Source organism: Cryptotermes secundus, unplaced genomic scaffold, assembly GCF_002891405.2.
Source record: "Cryptotermes secundus unplaced genomic scaffold, Csec_1.0 scaffold2344, whole genome shotgun sequence".
Lineage (NCBI taxonomy): Eukaryota > Metazoa > Arthropoda > Insecta > Blattodea > Kalotermitidae > Cryptotermes > Cryptotermes secundus.
Genome location: NW_019727129.1, coordinates 73830 through 92733, shown reverse-complemented (window position 1 = coordinate 92733; position 18904 = coordinate 73830). Strand labels below are relative to the sequence as shown.

At 39.4% G+C, this 18904-nt stretch overlaps 3 protein-coding genes and 1 long non-coding RNA gene across 17 annotated transcripts in view; 2 read left to right on the top strand and 2 right to left on the bottom strand.

The window, feature by feature from the left end:
* LOC111864555 (putative E3 ubiquitin-protein ligase UBR7) overlaps window positions 1-4178 on the bottom strand; it is a gene marked incomplete at its 3' end in the record, with an annotated part of 8194 nt that extends 4016 nt beyond the window's left edge. Inside the window, 3 exon segments of one of the 2 annotated variants that reach the window (XM_033751479.1) lie at window positions 755-815; window positions 1336-1478; window positions 3999-4178. In XM_033751479.1, coding sequence (XP_033607370.1) covers window positions 755-815; window positions 1336-1445 — 171 coding nt within the window. 2 annotated transcript variants of the gene reach the window in all.
* On the top strand, window positions 2245-7145 carry LOC111864557 (bifunctional protein GlmU-like). 10 transcript variants are annotated; one of them, XM_033751483.1, is made up of 4 exons: window positions 2245-2309; window positions 3585-3710; window positions 4534-4716; window positions 6779-7145. In XM_033751483.1, exons 3-4 carry the CDS (start codon window positions 4537-4539, stop codon window positions 7031-7033), a joined length of 435 nt encoding a protein of 144 aa, XP_033607374.1. In that variant the 5' UTR covers window positions 2245-2309; window positions 3585-3710; window positions 4534-4536; the 3' UTR covers window positions 7034-7145. The 10 variants fall into 10 exon arrangements, 7 of the variants coding, with proteins under 7 accessions (XP_033607374.1, XP_023707670.1, XP_023707669.1 ...); XM_023851902.2 differs by lacking the exon at window positions 2245-2309 and adding an exon at window positions 2320-2402; XM_023851901.2 differs by lacking the exon at window positions 2245-2309 and adding an exon at window positions 2320-2474.
* Window positions 7146-7821: 676 nt separating this feature from the next.
* On the top strand, window positions 7822-16404 carry LOC111864556 (ubiquitin thioesterase otubain-like). 4 transcript variants are annotated; one of them, XM_023851893.2, is made up of 7 exons: window positions 7822-8048; window positions 8285-8359; window positions 10996-11048; window positions 12450-12664; window positions 13122-13206; window positions 13602-13805; window positions 15530-16404. In XM_023851893.2, the coding sequence occupies exons 1-7, from the start codon at window positions 8024-8026 to the stop codon at window positions 15725-15727; spliced, it is 855 nt and encodes a 284-aa protein (XP_023707661.1). In that variant the 5' UTR covers window positions 7822-8023; the 3' UTR covers window positions 15728-16404. The 4 variants fall into 4 exon arrangements, with proteins under 4 accessions (XP_023707661.1, XP_023707663.1, XP_023707664.1 ...); XM_023851895.2 differs by having other exon boundaries at window positions 7823-7989; XM_023851896.2 differs by lacking the exon at window positions 7822-8048 and adding an exon at window positions 8078-8132.
* On the bottom strand, window positions 10469-13798 carry LOC117282314. The gene is made up of 3 exons (XR_004513036.1): window positions 13710-13798; window positions 11906-11998; window positions 10469-10596 (listed from the first exon to the last, which is right to left on the bottom strand). It is a non-coding gene; the product is annotated as an uncharacterized LOC117282314 (long non-coding RNA).
* Window positions 16405-18904: the final 2500 nt, after the last annotated feature.

Here is an 18904-nt window from a genome sequence, read left to right as displayed (position 1 = left end):
TAACAGAAATGAGTACCAGGAATTAATTAAATAATTTTCCTGGGGAGTAAAGTGTGGCCAGCACATAAGGCTGACAACCTTACCGCCATCTGTGAGCCAATTGTCTAGAAAATGTGGGAGCTTCAACATCTCACAACCCTATGAGCCTTCACGACCTGTTACAAATATAGGTTTACTTTTTACTTTTATATACAATTACTTGTGTGACAGACCAGGATGAACCAAGTCAAGTTCTGTAATTCAGTTGCACTAATTTTTTACTGATTACTCTTTGGATTTTCTAAATAAACAAAAAATGCCATCCATAATAGCTATAGCAATGCCTACTGAAGGAAACAAAGAAATCTAAAACTGAAAACATTTTTTAAATTATGACTACCGTATTTACGCATGTATAGGCCGCGTGCGTGTATAGGCCGCAGCACAATTTTCAGACAGAAATTATAGAAAAAATAATTTTCTTGGAATATTATTTCAGGAGTATAAATTATTCCGAAATCTGGCAACGTTTCATTTTTTTAAATGAAGTGTGATTTCGAATATTTTGAATATAAGCCGCACCCCAGTTTTCCTCTTGAATTTTTGGCAAAAAATGTGCGGCCTATACATGCATAAATACGGTAATTTGGAAGCACATAATAAAGATAGTTATAAATATGAAACACATGACGTGTTGTGGGCTCAATTTTATTATGGGCTAATTCAATGCAGGTATTCAGAAAGGGCCACATTAAGTGAATTAAAACCTACTTACTGGTTCAAGGTTACACTTGTTGTTTGTAAATCTACTATTTCCACAGTCACATCTGAAATTCCTGAAAAGGAAACATTAATACGTTAAGGATTAACATTGTATCTCAACTGATACTATATAACACTTACAGATGATACAGCTTTCAGAAAATGTGGCAAAAGGTTTTTAAACATGGCAAACTCAGCACAATGGAGTCATACAAGTTTTCCCATTTCTCAAAAAATTCAAGCTCTGTAACAGGTCTCTGACCATCCTGGCTAAGGCTGGAAGTTGCATTTGTTACGGAGGACAGAGCAGGTGAGTTTCCCACACTGCTCTTCGTTTTCAAAATGGAGTTTATTATAACCGAAAGAAAGAAGCATATGGAAAAACCTCCACTGGATCCAGATGATCTAGAAACTTACAAATTATGAGCCAAGAGCTAATGCCTTAATGTGCTGTGTTTGGTAAAAATAAATACAAAATATGAACTTTAAGCTTGTTTCTATATCCATGTTTCCTAATATCTGCACCTTCATCATAATTTCAAAAAGTATATTGGTGGGAGAAAAAAAAACATAATTCAAACATTAAAAACTCACCTCTTTGTGTAGAGTTCAACCAGTTCGTGTCCCTCGTGACAGTAGTAACTGCATGCCAGACAAATGCCACCAGGTTTCAAGCTATCATCTGACAAGGGTATGCATGTCATACATGCATATAGTGCTTGTCTTTTCACGTAACCCTAAGAAAAATGATACGTTTAAAAGGCTCAAACTAATGCTGTCTATGAATTGGCTGAACTATTTTGCAAAATTATCTCTCAGGCCCACACTGAAAGCATATTTACCTATAGAATTAAGGCCGAAGATTGATGAAAAAACAACCCCAACGAACACTGGAGAACACTTCACTGATGCTACACAGTTAACCTTTTAAATACTAAACATGATGCACTAAATTTTAGCTCCACAGGAAGGAAAATATGAAACATTTACTACATGAACCATGTGCGAATTATATGCCAAAACAGCCATTTTCCATACCTAAATCTGATATTTTGATACGCATTTACCTGTGAATATGTGCAATTCTGGTCATCTGATGCGCCTAAAACAGCTTTCGCATCATCTTCTAACTCCTGTTCTTCCTTTAATACGTCTACCATCGTAACAACGTTAGGATCTTCTTCAACAGATTCTTCTTTAGATGTGGAAGTCATCGTGGAGGTTGAGCTTTCCGCCATTTTTCACGTATTTGACACTCGCACCTGCTCGCACCAATACAAGAGGCGGGAAATGATGGCGTTAGATTTATTCACGTCAACACTGCTGGTGTGATAATATATGTTTAAGACGTGCCATATTATTTATAGCTTAGCGTCGCTATAAATGTATATAAATAGTATCAAAACATGTAAAACTCAATTTCGAAGTCTAATTCATGTCAAACTGACGGTTCCTCCATCACACTGCCATCTGGCCATCTAACTTCAACCTACACGTCACAGACCGTCACAGACATTCGCCTATTTCCGCCCATAGAATCGCAGAGATCGTAGACGATCGTAGAGAAGGTAAAGAATACTCAAATTGCATGGTGTGCTGAGGAGCTGTGAGGAGTGTGAAAGTGATATCGATATTCATCGATTATATATGTAGACGTTTCGGTATCGGTTGCAACACAGTTTTGTTTCAAGCACTGATCATGATTATTTTCTATAATACGAGTATATAGACAGGTCATTACAACTATTCAAAAAAAAAAAACTAAAAATATTTCGTTGTTGCTGAACTGAAGATAAAATACCTGAGAAGCTATTAATATGTATTTTTATGAGAAGCACGGTCGTCTGGGTTCTGACACCGGGTAGTTCTGTAGTTATAACCCAAAAGTCCAAAGGGGGCAAAGAAAAATGCATTAAAATAAAATTATTGGAGTGTGGGCTCCTGTATTTGTTCCAACGGCTATTGTTGTTGAAAACGATTGTTAATGGTTTCTTAAAAGGCACTTGAAATAAAGGGTAAAGTTGTACCTGCCTTTAACTAATTGAGCACCAAGCTATTAAGACATGAAGGAGAGGTATATCTCCACCTTTCTTGACCTCACTACTAGATGGTGAGTGGTCAGCTTCATGCATCGGCTGTTTTAACCCTGAAACTTGTTGGATAGAAGGCTGGGTGGGCCCCAGAGGCGGCCTGAACGTTGTGGATTAGAAAGAAGCCACTTGCCCCTACTGGGAATCAAAGCTCAATGGACCGTTGAGCCTGCAGCCCATCTCTGTACCCACTTAGCTATCCCAGCTCTCAGGCGTTGGAAGTAGCTTCCTGGAAATGAATCACTCTGAAAGTAAACAAACAGCATCTACCTGAGTCTATCCCAATTTCTGGCCCCATCTCATGATGTACTACTGTTGTAGTGAAGGCAGAATTAGCAATCGTGCAAAGTGTAGTTCCCTGACTGTGAGACAAATAGTAAGTCAACACTGTGTCACACGTTCATGTTTTGTTTACATGCACCCTACAGACATTCTGAATGGAGTATAATAGTTTGATCATCTGCATGTGTATATCTGTAATGTACCTAATCATATTCTTTACACAATTTGTTTAGCGCAATGTCCCTAACAATAATTCCACATGAAATAAATGTATACATTAAACAGTAATGGATTGTTCTCATTACTTCCAATTCAGTTATGTAAGATAATGCCTTAAATATACACACATCAGGTCTCATGCAAATTTTACTCATTTGTGCCTCCAAAGTCAGATTACTGTTAATAACATCAAAGAAATTTAGCGAATCTTTATTGGGCACTCACACACCTTACAATTATTATCGCTTGCAGTGTCACTTTACTTCTGGCCCAATACTCCAATGCTTATACTGCTCTTGGCCGTGGCTGGATCTCATCTGTCTTCGGTGACGGCTATCCCGATACTGTCTCCAAGTCCAAGTCACATTGCGACTGACGGTAAGTCAGTCAGTCCATAAGTCTTGGTGTCGAGCCCCAGCTGGGGCTCATGACCAGATATTTGTTACTGTTTGGCATTTACGGTCTTGTTTTTGTGGGCCGCCCTCTCTGATGAGAGGACGGGTCTGCCTTTTGTATATGCTGCTGGCCCTTGCCAGTGCAGTCTTTCTCGGGTCTGAGTCCCTTGGGACTCGAGACCATATTTTACTGTCTCAGATTTGAGACTTCCCTTTTCATTGCCTCTTACAACTCGCAGGGTCACAGTGGAGGTCTCCGCGAATGCATTACCTTGTTATATATCCGCGGCCATTGCTATGGAGTGAACCTTCTGTTGTCTATCACAGGGGAAACGCTGCTTTGTTGACTCTGCAATTTCTACACGACGGCCCACTGTTATTGCATTGTCTCTGTGGGAACTCTCCGGGTATTCATCGTAACCATGGAGACTCATTGCAGGCTGTTATCTTCCTATTGTGGCCGTTGCACAGCAATGAACATAAGATAGCACGTTACATTATGTTGATGGCACAAATACAAAATAAACAATGTCAAGTCACCTTTTGCTTATTCAGTTTTACAGTCATGGTACCATCTGGTTACCCTTTCTCTGACTTTACGATATGAGGAAAGGAGCCAAAGTGAAGCTAAGATTTTGGGATCAAATAATTTCGATTTCATGTTACATGAGATAATGAATTAATTAATGCACGTTTTTAGTTCTGCATATAATTTCTTTGCCATGCTCTCTCTGCATCCTCACATAACTAGGACATATTTCATGGCTGCAGGTATGACAAAGGGAGTGTATTTTTTTTTTTTGAAGGCTATGTGTGAGAATAGTATGAAGGTTTATCCTATGCGACTTCAGCCAGGAACTGAAATTAAATCAAGTCTAGTTGAGTTTGTAACATCCAGACAGCTGAATGCTGCCTTTGTTCTCACTTGTTGTGGCAGTGTAATAAAAGCAACACTTCGTTTTGCTACGTGTCCTGATCAGACACATCAGGTATGCTTTAAGAATCACAATTCATACTCATTTAAAGTGATACAAAGTTTGTTCAGATGAAAACCACTGGAGTATTGTTCTAGGTGAAGGAGTAGAGGCCATTAAAATAGTCCCCATAAGTGCTGAGATAGGCATTTCAATGATGCACCAACTGATGGATCCATCCACAAGTTACTCCCTGGGCTGCCGCTGGAATCACTGCAATTCTATGGTCTTCATGCCTGCACTCAGTGTGAAGCTATGGTCCTTTAGCTTGACGCTGATCATTCTGAGCCCTTATTTATTTGGATGATTATAGATGAACCTGAAATTTAGTTCTAATTAATTCTCGGTAATTTAAATTTCAAAAGTCTTATGTTTCGATATTACTGGAAATGTATCGTGATCTATAATATCGTATTTCATCGTCTGGGACGTGCAATACGGTGTTTACGTTGAAAATTTCTAGATTCTGGCAGAAACAAGAAGTCCGGAGTTATGACATTTACGATCAGTCATAAATTTAGCTCGGGTACAGGGAACCGGACGCGCCTAAAAGGACAGGTCAGAGCTTGTTACAATTGCCTGTGAATGAGGGCCAGTATGATTGGGTTGCCTCGTTCAAGCTTCCTACGGAAGATGGGATGAAAATGTATATGTCAACACCATCTTTCGAATTCCCGGCGTGGGGGTGCAAGCCATTCCACAAAAGGGGAGACTTTCACAATATTCCGAACTGAACGGACGTGACCCTTGCACGCTCCGGGACATAGCTAGCCGATAGTGTAACGCTGTAACTTAAAGCTAAGAATACATTAATTTAACAGTGTGGTGAATTAGCAGGTGAATAAACGTCAATTGGCTCAACTCTCAGAAAAACGCTTTCTTCGGCATCGCTACCCTGAGACTCATGCAAACCGACCCAGCTAGTTTCCCGTACCTATACCGATCTTCCTTAGTTTGATCTGTGAGAACAATTTCCAGTAGCCATCATACACTGTCCTAAGGTAGAAACAGGTGTAGCAGGGATAGCACCATTCCAACTGCGCCGATACAAGCAAAGGCGGGTTGGAAAAGAGCGGTGTTAAGCTTTTCACTGAAGGGGCTGAATAGAAGGAAGTCACATGGTGACAAATCCAGGTTGTATGGGGGACGGTCAAACAAAATCTAACACATGAGGCAGATCATGTCCTGGACAGTGCAAACCACATGGGGACAGATAACATGATGATACATCTTGTAAGCAAGCTGAATCACTCCCTCTTGATGGTAGTTTGAAGGTCTCAGATTATTTCACAATTCTGCTGTTCATTGATGGTGTCAGGGTTCTTGAATGCTAGAGGACTATAGATTTGGGGTACATGATGATGCCAAGGTTATAGTAGTGCAGTAGTTGCAGCAGCAACACAAGAAATTATTTTTGGACAGGCACCATCAGCTGTTGTGTAACTGGTATGCCTCCCTCAGTACCCATGGGAACTATTCTTAGCAGCCTCTATGCCTTTGCCCAGAACAAATTCCAAAAGATTTTCATTTGAACAACCCTCATATCTTAATACTCCCTGGCATGTTAATACATTTTTTAATCCTTCATTCTGTATGTAAATATAAAAGCTATCTCAGATGCAGAAGACAAGAAATTTCTACAAAATTTGAGCAGGGAAATGTCTTATGATCTCTTCAGCTACTTAATTAATTAGCATGTTCTTGAACTTAAGTTTCATAGGGGTCTTCATGTTCTCCAATATGCAGGGTCTTTAGGCCTGCATGGTGGAGGTGATTGTTTGCCTCAGTGAGGCTGAGAGGAATGGTGATGGTAATGTAGCTACTGGTAGACATAACTCCTTAAGATGAGGGGTGAAAGTACAGTGTGTCCCTGGGACGTCAGAAGTCCTGTGACAGCCCACCATGAAACATGATGAAAATCTGCTTACTGACAAGACCCATTGATAAAAGGCATTATAAAGAGATTTAAATGTTTGTAGTATGTTGAAATTTGAATGTTTTCAATAAGATGTATGCACATTGGTATTTCTGACTGGCCTTTGTTTATAGAACACTTGCAATTTTCTGTTTGTTTCAGATACATACACTGAACAAATGTTTTGAAATTACTTCACTGGTTGGAACAATCTGCAAAGATGGTGCTCATCTCCATATAACACTGGGTGACAGTGATGGAAACACAGTGGCAGGACATGTTGTGGGGGATCTTATTGTTCAGACAACAGCAGAAATAGTTTTAGGAGAAGTCTGTGATGTGCAGTTCAAGAGAGAGTTTGATAAAGCAACGGGTTTTCCAGAATTAGTCATCTCCAAACACGAAATGATGAAATAGTTACAGAACTGAATGCTACAATGTACTTTTAACTGTTTCACTGTCAAGTTTCAGTACATTTATTGTCTTGATGTATGCCATATAAACCCTGAATATATAAGTTTTAAATATATATAGTTTTCATGGCTTCTGACCATCCTACTCACATGCCTGTCAGCAGCTGTAGTAATTAGCCACTAATTTTTAGTTTTGCTGCGTAAATTTCCTTGTGCAAATGTAATGATATGACATCTGATAACTTTGTTATACTCAGATATCTAATTGTCAATGAGCACATTTCAATACTACCACCAGTATATTTGAAGTTCTTTTGACAGGTCACATGATTATAATGATCATATACATTAATTAATATGAGTAGACATTCAGGTATGATGCTGTTCTGCCAAAATTGTTGGTCATCATTAATGCAGATTACAAGGTAACACTTCAATTAGCAACAGAATCTGTTGCATTCAACAAATTTTTAAGCAGATCACTAAATGTTTAGGACAATAGTTTTAATTCCTATAGATATTCAAATGGGGCACGCGGTAGCGTAGTTCATAGAGGAACTATGCTACAAGCCGGAAGGGGTCGCGGGATCGAATTCTGATTAGGTGGATTTTTTTCAATTTACAGTAATCCTTCCAGCCGCACTATGGCCCTGGGGTTGACTCAGCATCTAACAGAAATGAGTACCAGGAATATTCCGGGGGGTAAATTGTCTAGAAAATGTGGGAGCCTCAATATCTCACAACCCTATGGGCCTTCGCGGCCTGTTACAGGGATACTTTTACTTTTTATAGACATTTGAACAATTGCGCCAAAAGTTCATACTCTTGACTAATCTGTGATGTTGGTGCACGAATCGCATGAGAGATTTCGGTATATGCACAGCAGCGATTACTTAAGTAGTAATTGTCATGGATTACTAAATAATCGTGGCGGTTATCGCTGGAAACAATGAAAAAATGGTAGGCGGATTCATAAGAATGGCATTGTAATTGGATGTTGAATGTCATTGTGCCTCGAGGTTAGTTAAGTGTACAAAGTACTTCCCGTAGAGTACAGCCATACAGCATAATTTACCTTCAAGTTCATTATGGCGTTGTCAAAAGTAAAAATGCTAAGAAGTCCATACAGGCAACGGGTTATTAAAATAAATTATTTTTTTTAGGTTAGGTTAAGGTTATGTTCTACTTGTATCTGTAGTTATTTAATCGTTTAGTTTATATCATGAAGGAAACGAAATTAAATATTCTCTTCCAGATTTGTACGATAAGACCGCTTTGACTGGAACCATGGGGGATGAAAAGCAAGTCTCTAGCACAACGTTTGACACAGGTATACGGAAATATTTTTTTTTTTATATTTAATGTTGTAACCTGTTAAAACAGGCATTAAAACAAAATACGCAAATAAAATATAGACAGTAGCTTCCATTTAATATATATATGCTGAAGAGGGGGATAGTCATATTGTATTATGTTATAATACTCCCAGGCGTTATATTCAGACATTGTTACGAAAACAAACCAGCTGACTTAAGCAGCAATGCTTCAAACTTGCATTCAGGAGGTTTGAGTTTTGGCTGGTAACCTGATGGAGATTTTCATGGGTTCCCTTAGTTCCTGGAAGTGAGTGTCAGGTCAGTACCTCAAGTTGGTCACAACCCCTTCATTCCACAGCCTTTCCAATTCATTATTCCTTGCGTCATCCTACTGTGGGATGTCGTTATATGAAGGGACATCCACTCGTTGAACTTTCTATAATATTTATTATAAGTAGATTCTAAAGGGCTCTGATGATGGTGGATTACACACAGAATTACTGTGATTGAGATTAGCTCTTTCTAAGGGGCCCAACTGAGTAGGTATCTTCCTCTCTCAACTGAAGACAGAAACAGATCCAGTTTCCGAAACGTCATGTCTTCTATCTCCTAAAATTCTGGACAATGGGAAAAGTCCAAAACCCCAGTAATTCTCTATATTTATTATAGCTGCACAGTATACACAGACGAACTTCGATTTGAAGAATTGAAGACTAATAGTTTAGTACCAACAATATTACTGCTTGCAGCACCCATACCACTATCTCTCTATAGTCAGAGTCAGTGTTACTTTATGGCTGGTGGTTTACCGCCAATCAGTTCGTCTTGGTGTCAGGCCCTTTGAGGCCCACGACCAGAGATTTTTTCTTCCATCTGAACTCTTGCGGTAATAGTCCTTATGTAACATCCTCTCTGACGAGAAGATTGGTTTGTCTCTTATGAATACACTTGACCTTTTGTCAAGTGTATATTTTGCACATATAACATGTTATCGAAAATTCTTCCTTTTGCAGTACCCACAAGTCCTCTGTCAGTACAGGCTTTACAGAGCAGATCATGCCTAACTTACATATCTTATGCTAAAAGAAAACTTAGTCATTTGAACGGTCGTAAGCTTGACCACCGCCAAGTTTAAGCCTCTTATATTTTCTGTATCTGGCTTCACCTTGTCCTATATCACAAACATGTTCATTCTCATGATTTTGTATGACTTCTGCTTGTCGTCTGCACAATGTTGTTATATAATCGTATACATACGGAAAGTTGAAAGCTGTGTGCAAGTCGCGGACCAGTGTGCAGGAAGGTGAGGAATATATGGCGCTATCTCTGTATATCTTCCTCATATATAACATTGCATCATAGAAAACAAGTCGCTGTCCATATTTTTGTAGGCTTTAAGCCATTGCTAATCAATGATACTTGCATTGTCACTGTAACGTTTGCTTGAATGTGGGCAGTTCCCACACTACTATTCAAAGCTCTGTTTCTTTTAATTATTCACAGTGGCATTACATAGACTACAAATGAATCGATCTATAATAAAAGACAAGTGTAATATGATTCCATACAGGAACACAGCATAAATGATAATATGACTAATTTTGAAAGCAAATGTAGTTTTAGTTAAATGGATTTAAATTGCCCTCTTGAAACTGAACAGTTTATTTTACAACAGCTGTATTTGTATCCCAGAAGACAATAATGTTCACATTCAGTGTGTGAGAAACTCAGCTCTAAGTCACATTTCATATTCAGTATATAAACTTACTTCTCGCCTGCTGGATTTGAGGTTCTCATGGCAGTGACTATGAGGATTATGACTTTCTGCATTGTAGTGCCATGTAGCTCAGAGAGCACGTGATGTTTCGGAGGAACATTATCTCAGTCGGCATAGCGATGGTCTATGGGTTGGATGGCCTGGGTTCAATGCCCTACGCTGCAAGACTTCTCCTCTCTGCAGCATCCAGACTGACTCTGGGGCCTACCGAGCCTCCTATCCAATGGGTACCCGGGACTCTTTCCCCGGTGGTGAAGCAGCAGGGGCATGAACCTGAACACTCACCTCCATCTGGTGCTGAGGTCAAGAATGGTGGATCTGTACCTCTACTCCATATGTCTTCATGGCATAATGCTTTACTAATTAAGCACAGCGACAGCTTTACCTTTTATTATCATATCACCTCCGCCTTCAGCAAAAGACTGAGCTTGCAGCCTGCCTCTGCTTGTTTCTTACTTGACTTCCTCTTCAACACTGAAAATGGAAGCAGTATGTTCCTGTGAAGCTTCAGACTTTCAGTTAGAACCCAGAAAACTAATAGTTGCCTCTAGCCTCTTTGTATATTTTAACGTGGGGTCCGTGAGAGAGTGCTTTTGTGTTCTAACTGTACAAGGTAAAGAGCAAAAGAGTTGTACCAAAGATAGACAGCCAGAAGTTTACACCATGAATAGCAGCTTTTTTTTTGAAGTGATGATGGAAACTCCCCCCCCCCCTTGGTTCCTTCACTACGTGCTGGAAGATGTGCGAATCTCAAGGTTATGACTAATTCAGTGCTGTTTTGATAATAGTAAGAAAACTTTTTCTGTATAGCCTTTCCCACATACTTTCCAGGAAGCTATTGCAATGCTAATTTGTCCAATTTTGTGTTGATAGATGCGAATCAGGATGAACTTATCATGCAGCAGCAAAGGAGAATAGAGAAGGAGGTATCGTAACATTTTCTTAATTCCATTTGTCCTCTAACTTGTAAGCTCTGTTGTTTTCTAAATGTTTGCTTCATATTTATTTCATCCCCCATTGTCATTGGTCTTTGTTTATTACATATACAAATCTAATTGCTGACAGAACTCGTTAACAGTAAATATATTTTAATGTATAAAGTCTTAGTTTATGTTTGTATTTTGTATGTAAAAAAAAAAAAAGTAAAGCTATCCCTGTAACAGGCCTTGAAGGCCCATTGGGTTGTGAGATGTCGAGGCTCCCACATTTTCTAGACAATCAGCTCACAGATGGCAGTGAGGTTGTCAGCCTTACAGGCCGGCCACCCTTTACCTCCAGGAATATTTCTGGTACTCATTTCTGTTAGAGGCTGAGTCGACCCCAGGGCTATAGTGCAGCTAGAAGGATTAGGTAAATTAAAAAATCCACCTCATCGGGATTCAATCCCGTGACCTTCCGCCTTGTAGCGTAGTGCCTGATCCAACTACGCTATCACATGCCCCTGTATTTTGTATGTATCAAATTAAAATAAACATTTTCATATCAAATTTACATGAGGTTTATACTTTTTATATCATGAATCTTATACTGAACCATTTTTTTCTTCTTTTGAGAAACTGAATAAAGTTCAGTTCAAATAAAGTTGTTCCTATGCTTAATTAAGCATCACACCCTGAAAACGTATGGGAGAGTGGACATATGTCTATACATTCTTGCACTTGATGAAGGTGGATATTCTGCTTCATGCCCTGGCCACTTTACCCTTGGGTAAAGAGTTGTTAGTAGCCAACAGATAGGAGGCTGGGTGGACACCAGAGCAGGTCTGGAGACTAAAATCTCTTACCCCTGCTGGGAGTTGAATCCTCATTACGTAGTCCTCCTCATGGTCTTGTCAGTGGTGCATGTAGAATGGGGTTTATAGTGGACTAATAAGAGACTGGAACAAAAATTGCATGACAGCTCTTAGAGTACACTCCATATCAAATTTCATTAAGGCGGTTAGTCACCAGTGTCCTACCGTGGTGGCCTAGGTTTGAGCCTGGGTCAGGTCATGTGGGATTTGTGGAGGACAAAGTGGCATTGGGACAGGTGTTCTCTGAGTACTTCAGTTTCCTCTGCCAATTCACATTCCACTAATTGCTCCACAATCATTATCATCTGGGGCTGGGACAGTAAGCCAAAATGGTGGCTGCAGTGCCAAGTGGACTCAGTGTCACCCCATTATGAAAAAAAAATTATTCATGTTCCGAGATGAAATATGGGGACAGAAGAGGGGATTTTTCCAAATTTCAGTAATTTACTGCAATTTCCCTTGAGAAAGAATAAAGATCAGATAACATCTGATATATAAACGAACTTCTTGTTACTTGGGCTTCATTTTGCTGTAGATTTCTGAAACGACTGCATTGGTTGGTGATTTGGAAGGACTTGGAATGCTTGAAGATGAATACGCAGGAGATGATGTCTATTGCCAGAAAGTACATGACTTGGCAGGGAAATACAAGAGCATGCGCCGGACCAGACCTGATGGCAACTGCTTCTTCCGTGCCTTTAGTTATGCATACTTGGAACAACTTCTTGAAGATCGTGAAGAATACGAGCGGTATCTATATACTTATTAGCCATTTCACTGCCCACTAGAAGGTTCATCATATATCAATATTTTGTCGAGACAGCCACAACGTTTAAACGTCTTATCCTTTATATATAATTCACTAGTTTTTTGTTTTTGTGTCGCTGCATGAGTTGGCATAGCAGTAATGCTGTAGACATATTTGGGAGGTGCTCAGGTCAAATCTCAGCCAGGACACTGACTCTCATGACAGGGTATATTTGGTTTTCCTCAGACCCTCCAGGCAAATACCAGGATAGTGCCTTGGTTTGGGTCACAACCACTTCCCTCCCAGTTCTTTTCGGTTCATTTGTCTTCATACTGCTCGATATTATGGAGTTCTGCTACATACATCATCAGAATATTCCACAAGACAGAAGTAACTCTCAGTTGACGGGTTCTTTTTTATTGTTAATGATTATTTTCTGTCACATACTTTTTCCATTAGATTCCGTGATTTGGCAGCTAAGAGCAAAAACAGCTTAGTAGAGTTGGGATTTCCACAGTTCACTGTCGAGGATTTCCATGATATAGTGAGTATAAAATATTTAATATTTTTATATATAATAAAGTCTCTGTATAATGCCATCATGGAAAAGTGGAACTTTTAAAAGTGTAAGCACAAAATTGGAAAACTGTCATTACTTCATTCATCGTGGAAAACAGAAAGTTGCATTTCTTTTTATTAACATTTAAAACAAATAAAATATTCATGTTTAGTTTTCATTATTAGATTATTTGATCTTGCAGAGCCTTACATCCTACAGAGAAGTATGTTTATAATCAGTTAATATGAATTATCTAAATTTTTGTTCAGCGGCTTGTAAGATGAACTCGCCTTAGGCAACCATACTTTTCACACCTTGATGACGATGATAATGCTTTAGGGGCCCTGGTATTACAAACAATCCCTGGTTTATTGTTCCAGTTTATGGAGGTGATAGATCATGTTGGAAAAGGACCTACATTTTTTTCACAGAAGGAGTTACATAAGATGTTTAACGATCAGGGTTACTCTGATTATATCGTTGTGTACCTGCGTCTCATAACATCTGGACAGCTTCAGCGTGATTCCGAGTTCTACCAACATTTTATCGAAGGAGATCGTTCTGTTGCAGACTTCTGCCATCAGGTGAGCTGGAAGGGATACTGATTATTGGCCCTTCAACTTCATTCTCCATTTTCCCAAATTAATGTGGTAGTTGTATTCCTGGAAAATGACATGGGAATCAAAAATGTTTCCTACATAGGCTGAGTATTAAAATGGTGTTATGTTATGTTATTTTCCCGTGGTATGTGACCTCTTTTGGATATTTAAAAGTGAAGTAAAAGGGCATATAATACAGGCCCTTTCTATAAGGGCAGAAGCGAGGGTTGACGACATGAAAATCGCAGATGTATATATTTGTACATTGCAGAAACTGAACATAGTTTCCCCCTTGCATATTAAAGGTATCAGAAACAGTAATGAATACAAAATTTTGGTTCAGAAATCTCTTGGAAGGCATAAGGTGAATAAGAACATTGGATTGGATGTTAGAAGCGTAGGTTCTGAACTTGTGAAGGATGTTCAGCATATGGGATTACTTACAAAATAGATAACTTACAGTCCAATGCGACACACAAGTTCATCACACTTTGGTCTTCACTCGCCTTACATGTTTCGATTCAATAGAATTTTAACACAATTTTAAATACATAAGGAAGCTATTTTAAGAAAAGTAAACATCACATTGCATGCAGTGGGAAATTCCAATCGAATCCCAGAAAAGACGCCTAAACGAAACAACATCTTACGTAAATCTACATGTCAACGTGAATGTAAAAGGGCAAATTGTAATACAGTGAGCACTCTTTATAACCTTAGTGCATAACGTCAAATCTTATGTGACAGTGTTTCCTGCTCGTACTGATGCGCCTCTGAAGATGATTCTATTAAATCGAAACATGTAAGGCGAGTGAAGACCGAAGTGTGGTGAACTTGTATGTCACACTGGACTGTAAGTTATCTATTTTGTGATTGTTAGTGTGATGGACCAGAATGAGACAAATCAAATTGGGATTACTTAGTTTATGGACTTTGAGCATTATCTGATACTCTAGAGAACACATTGTTCTGGAAGCTAAGATGAAAGGATGGGAGGCACTTGCTCTTTGGGGTCCATTAGAAAAAGCTAACCTTAATTTCTGAAACAATATGTTCTTTAGAGGACCAGGCAATGTGAAAGTTCAAAAACAACACAGCAAGCCACGAACAAACACAGGACGATACTAAGAATCTCCTTCTCAAGATAGACAGGCGGCACAAGTTCAGCCCCCTTCAACAAAGACGATAGGAGAATTGACACAAACCTACTTGGTTTATAAATTTTAACTTAAACAACAAAGTTTTACAAACTTTAATACCGGGAAAGCTGCTGCTTTTGTGGAAAAATTGAATTTTGTGTATATTGTGTATTCCAGGCATTGTGTGTGTGTGTATGTAATTTATCACTCAGAACACCTATTGTGATAGTAGTTTCCAAATAAGTATCGATGTTTCCTCTGAAGATGATCTGTTAGAATCGAAACATGTAAGGGTGCTAAGTTTTCGAGTAGTAAAACTTAAATAGTCACACTGGACGGAGTTGTTTTGTCTTTCCAAAAACTCAGTAATCCCAATCATTATGCATTTCCGTCAGAGCCCTTCAGATTGGATTCAGTGTGCTTAGGATAACACTAGTTCAATACTTGGTGTTTATGAATCTTCAGGTTCTATAACAGCAAGCTTCTTGACCAACTGAATAATCGTCATTTCTTCAGTGAAGACCCTTTATCATGATGTTACATTCCTTTGTGTACATGTCTTAATTCCAGGAGGTGGAGCCAATGTATAAAGAAAGTGATCACATCCACATCATAGCCCTGAGTGCAGCTTTGAATGTTGGAGTTCGGGTGCGATACATGGATCGAGGAGAAGCATCCGAAGTGATAGCACATGACTTCCCAGAGGGGATCCACCCAGCTGTCCACCTCCTTTATCGACCAGGCCACTATGACATCCTTTACCCATGATCCTCAATAAATAAATATTATCTGTATCTGTGTGTGATGTATTTCACTGCAAGCCAACCCACGAGTGACTGAGAGTTAATACCAACATCTGTCTTTGAACTCATCTTTGCATTTAATTTATAATAATGATATAGATTTGTAACTTTTAAGTGACTGCAGTGTGTCAGAACAAATGTGGGTCGTGTCTCCGTAACGAGAATGTTAGTGCATCTTTCTGATTGCTGTTCCTCTCATAACTAGTTAGACTTAAGTGTACAATTAGTTGAGACCCATTTTCTGTACTGCTTATTAAAAAAATTGGTACAAGCTAATACTAGATGATTTTGAAGTTTTTCTTAGTTTTGACTGCTGTTTTCAGTTAAACCTTATTGTCATTTTCACATATGCGAAGTATCCATGCAGGTGATTGTTACATGCTGGATCTGTTTCTTGCCGTTGTTGAATCTTGAATGTTATGTAGTTCTTGTGTACTTTCATAAACCCTGAACAAAACTAGGAGATGCAGGATTTCTTCATAGTTATCTCAGTACTTTCAATGCTGGGTATCAGCCAGCTATACAAGCCAACAGATACACCATTGATAAGAAGAAACAGCTCTTTCAGAAAAATGTAAGAACTTGGAACATACTTCAAGAGGGGGCAGGATAGCTCAGTTCACATAGTAACTGGGCTATGGGCTGGACAACTGAGGTTCAATTCTGACATTTCTCCATAGCATCTGCACTGGCTCTTGGGCATACCCAACCTCCTATGCAATGGGTACCAGGGGCTCTGTCCCCAGGGTTTAAGTTTCAATGTATGAAGCTCACCATCTCAATCCAGTGCCAAGGTTAAGAATGGTGAAGCTGTTCCTCCAGTCCCCATGTGCCTTCATGGAATAATGCTTAATTACCGTATTTACGCATGTATAGGCCGCAGCACAATTTTCAGACAGAAATTATAGAACAAATAATTTTCTTGGAATATTATTTCAGGAGTATTACAACCTGTATTACTAATTATGAATATAATTTTTTTTAAATGAAGTGTGATTTCGAATATAAGCCGCACCCCAGTTTTCCTCTTGAATTTTTGGCAAAAAATGTGCGGCCTATACATGCGTAAATAGGTATATAACCTGAAGTCCTCAGAAGCCAGTCATGGTAGCCGAGCAGTGTAAGGCATGTGCTGTCTTCGCTTGCTTGGAAGCCAGGTTCATGTATTCGAATCCCACACAAGGCAAGGATGTTTGGGGCATGTATGCATTTATTCTGTGTTTGTGTTCTGTGTTTAGGTAGAGGCCTTGTGATGAGCTGATCACCCATTCAAGGAGTCCTACCATCTGTAAAATGATCATGAAACTGAGAAATCAGCCCTATACTCCGAAGTGGGAGCGAGAGGGGAGAGAAAGGAAAAATGTCCTTAGAGCTTGTTCTGTGATCTGTGAAAGTTTTGGGGCAAATGGATGATATCCATCACAAAAGAGGCAAAATATTTTGATGACAGAACCATCGTGAGTCACTGCTGGGACAGAGAGTGTTCTTACTTTGAGTACCAGTTTTTGTCACTGGTGGTGACTGGGCTATGTGAGGGCACATGCATCGGTTCTAACATTTTATGTTCCATTTTCTTTGTTTCTGCTGTTCTATAGTTCTCTGGATAATTTCCAATAAATTAACCTTCCAAGTTATTCTCATGCCAGAAGTGACGTGTTTAAACAGAGCAGGTTTTACAGGGTACTGGGTCACATACAAGTCTGTAAGTGCTGAACGTAGAAAGGATTGCCTCATTCATTACTGTAGTTTTCCCTGAATTTTCCTGATCAGAGAATCTTTTTCATCAGAAAAATATTAACAGAAACCCGTATCAATAACATAAAAGTTGACCCTATGCTTAACTAATTAAGCTCTACATCATGAAGGTGTATGAGGAGTGGATGTATAGATCCAATTCACATATTCTTGAACTTGGAACTAGTTGGATGTGAGTGGCCAGCTTCATGCCCTGGCCGCTTTACCCACAGGAAAAGAGCCCCCTGTTACCTATTGGATAGGAGGCTGGGTGAGCCCTGGGAATCGATCTGGACAACATGGAGAAGAGAAAATTCTTGACCATACCATGACTTGAACTCTGACCACTTGGCTGTCCAGCCCACAGCCAGTTGCTATACCAATACAAACAACCAAAACAGATACAAGGAAGATTAGTAAGATAGAATATAGGCTGTTTTGTCGGATTTAATGTTCTCACAAGTCACTCTGAAGAGTATGGTGTTCAGAGTTGTAATGCTGTATGACCCAAAGAGACGCCAGTGTTTCAGAGGAACATATCACCTCCATCTTCAGAGTTTAATACTAAGCTCTCTCCAAACTACACAGTGTTACAAACCAGAAGACACTACCCTTCACGCAGACTGTAACCTGTTTTTGTACAGTACTTAAATTAATAATATGAAAATAAATTATGTTTAATTCTGTTTTCTATGGTTCACTTATGATGGTGCATTAAATCTGCAGGTATGCATAGAGCTTTCCCTTTTGATTCAGAGGTCAAAGAGATAAGCCGAGCAATATGAAGACTCCTCTAATTGCCAACATCACCTTCATACAGTGCATCATGTCCTTGCGCACAAGACTCTGGCATAACCGAGTGATGGGAATGCGTAACCATTACATCTGATATGAAGAAAATGCTGATGCTTAAATTCAAGCTACATAAAAGTTTACATTGTCATCATCACTGGCAAAACAGCTCTTTTTGAGCCATATCCTTCCATAGAAGATTCCGCTAGACTTGTCTGTTCCGTTGTAAATCGGACTATCCTGCTTTCACATCTTTAGATTTTTCAAAAGTAATTTCTTTTTTACATAACAAGGTCGTCAGCGTTGTGTCCAACCACCAACTTGGAGGACCAGGTGTCTGTATTTATGTTCCCCAGTAACAGAGTGGCCCAGTTATGACCCCAGACACTGGGTCCCCTTTTTGTTACCTTTCCCCAACTTGCAGGGGTACAGTGGAGGTATTCTAACCCGTCTCCATGCAGGGACCATAATAATTCACACTTTAGAAAATTGTAGTCTTCTGGGGATGTTAAGATGTGCAGTTGCTGAATAGGTCTTAGGCTGAAAACCCACTGACGCGACAAGCCGCGCGCGGTTTGTCGAGTGTTGTCGCTCGCGGCCGTTATTTGTATTGCTT

Bases quoted from the DNA above. Each gene is read 5' to 3' on its own strand.
- LOC111864557 (XM_023851898.2), top strand. From the start codon at position 4,414: ATGCACGTTTTTAGTTCTGCATATAATTTCTTTGCCATGCTCTCTCTG. The intron at 4,717-6,778 runs GTATGCTTTAAG...TGTTTGTTTCAG, and splicing joins GTCCTGATCAGACACATCAG to ATACATACACTGAACAAATG.
- LOC111864556 (XM_023851893.2), top strand. From the start codon at position 8,024: ATGTTGAATGTCATTGTGCCTCGAG. The intron at 11,049-12,449 runs GTATCGTAACAT...ATTTTGCTGTAG, and splicing joins AAAGGAGAATAGAGAAGGAG to ATTTCTGAAACGACTGCATT. The intron at 13,207-13,601 runs GTGAGTATAAAA...TTATTGTTCCAG, and splicing joins TCGAGGATTTCCATGATATA to TTTATGGAGGTGATAGATCA.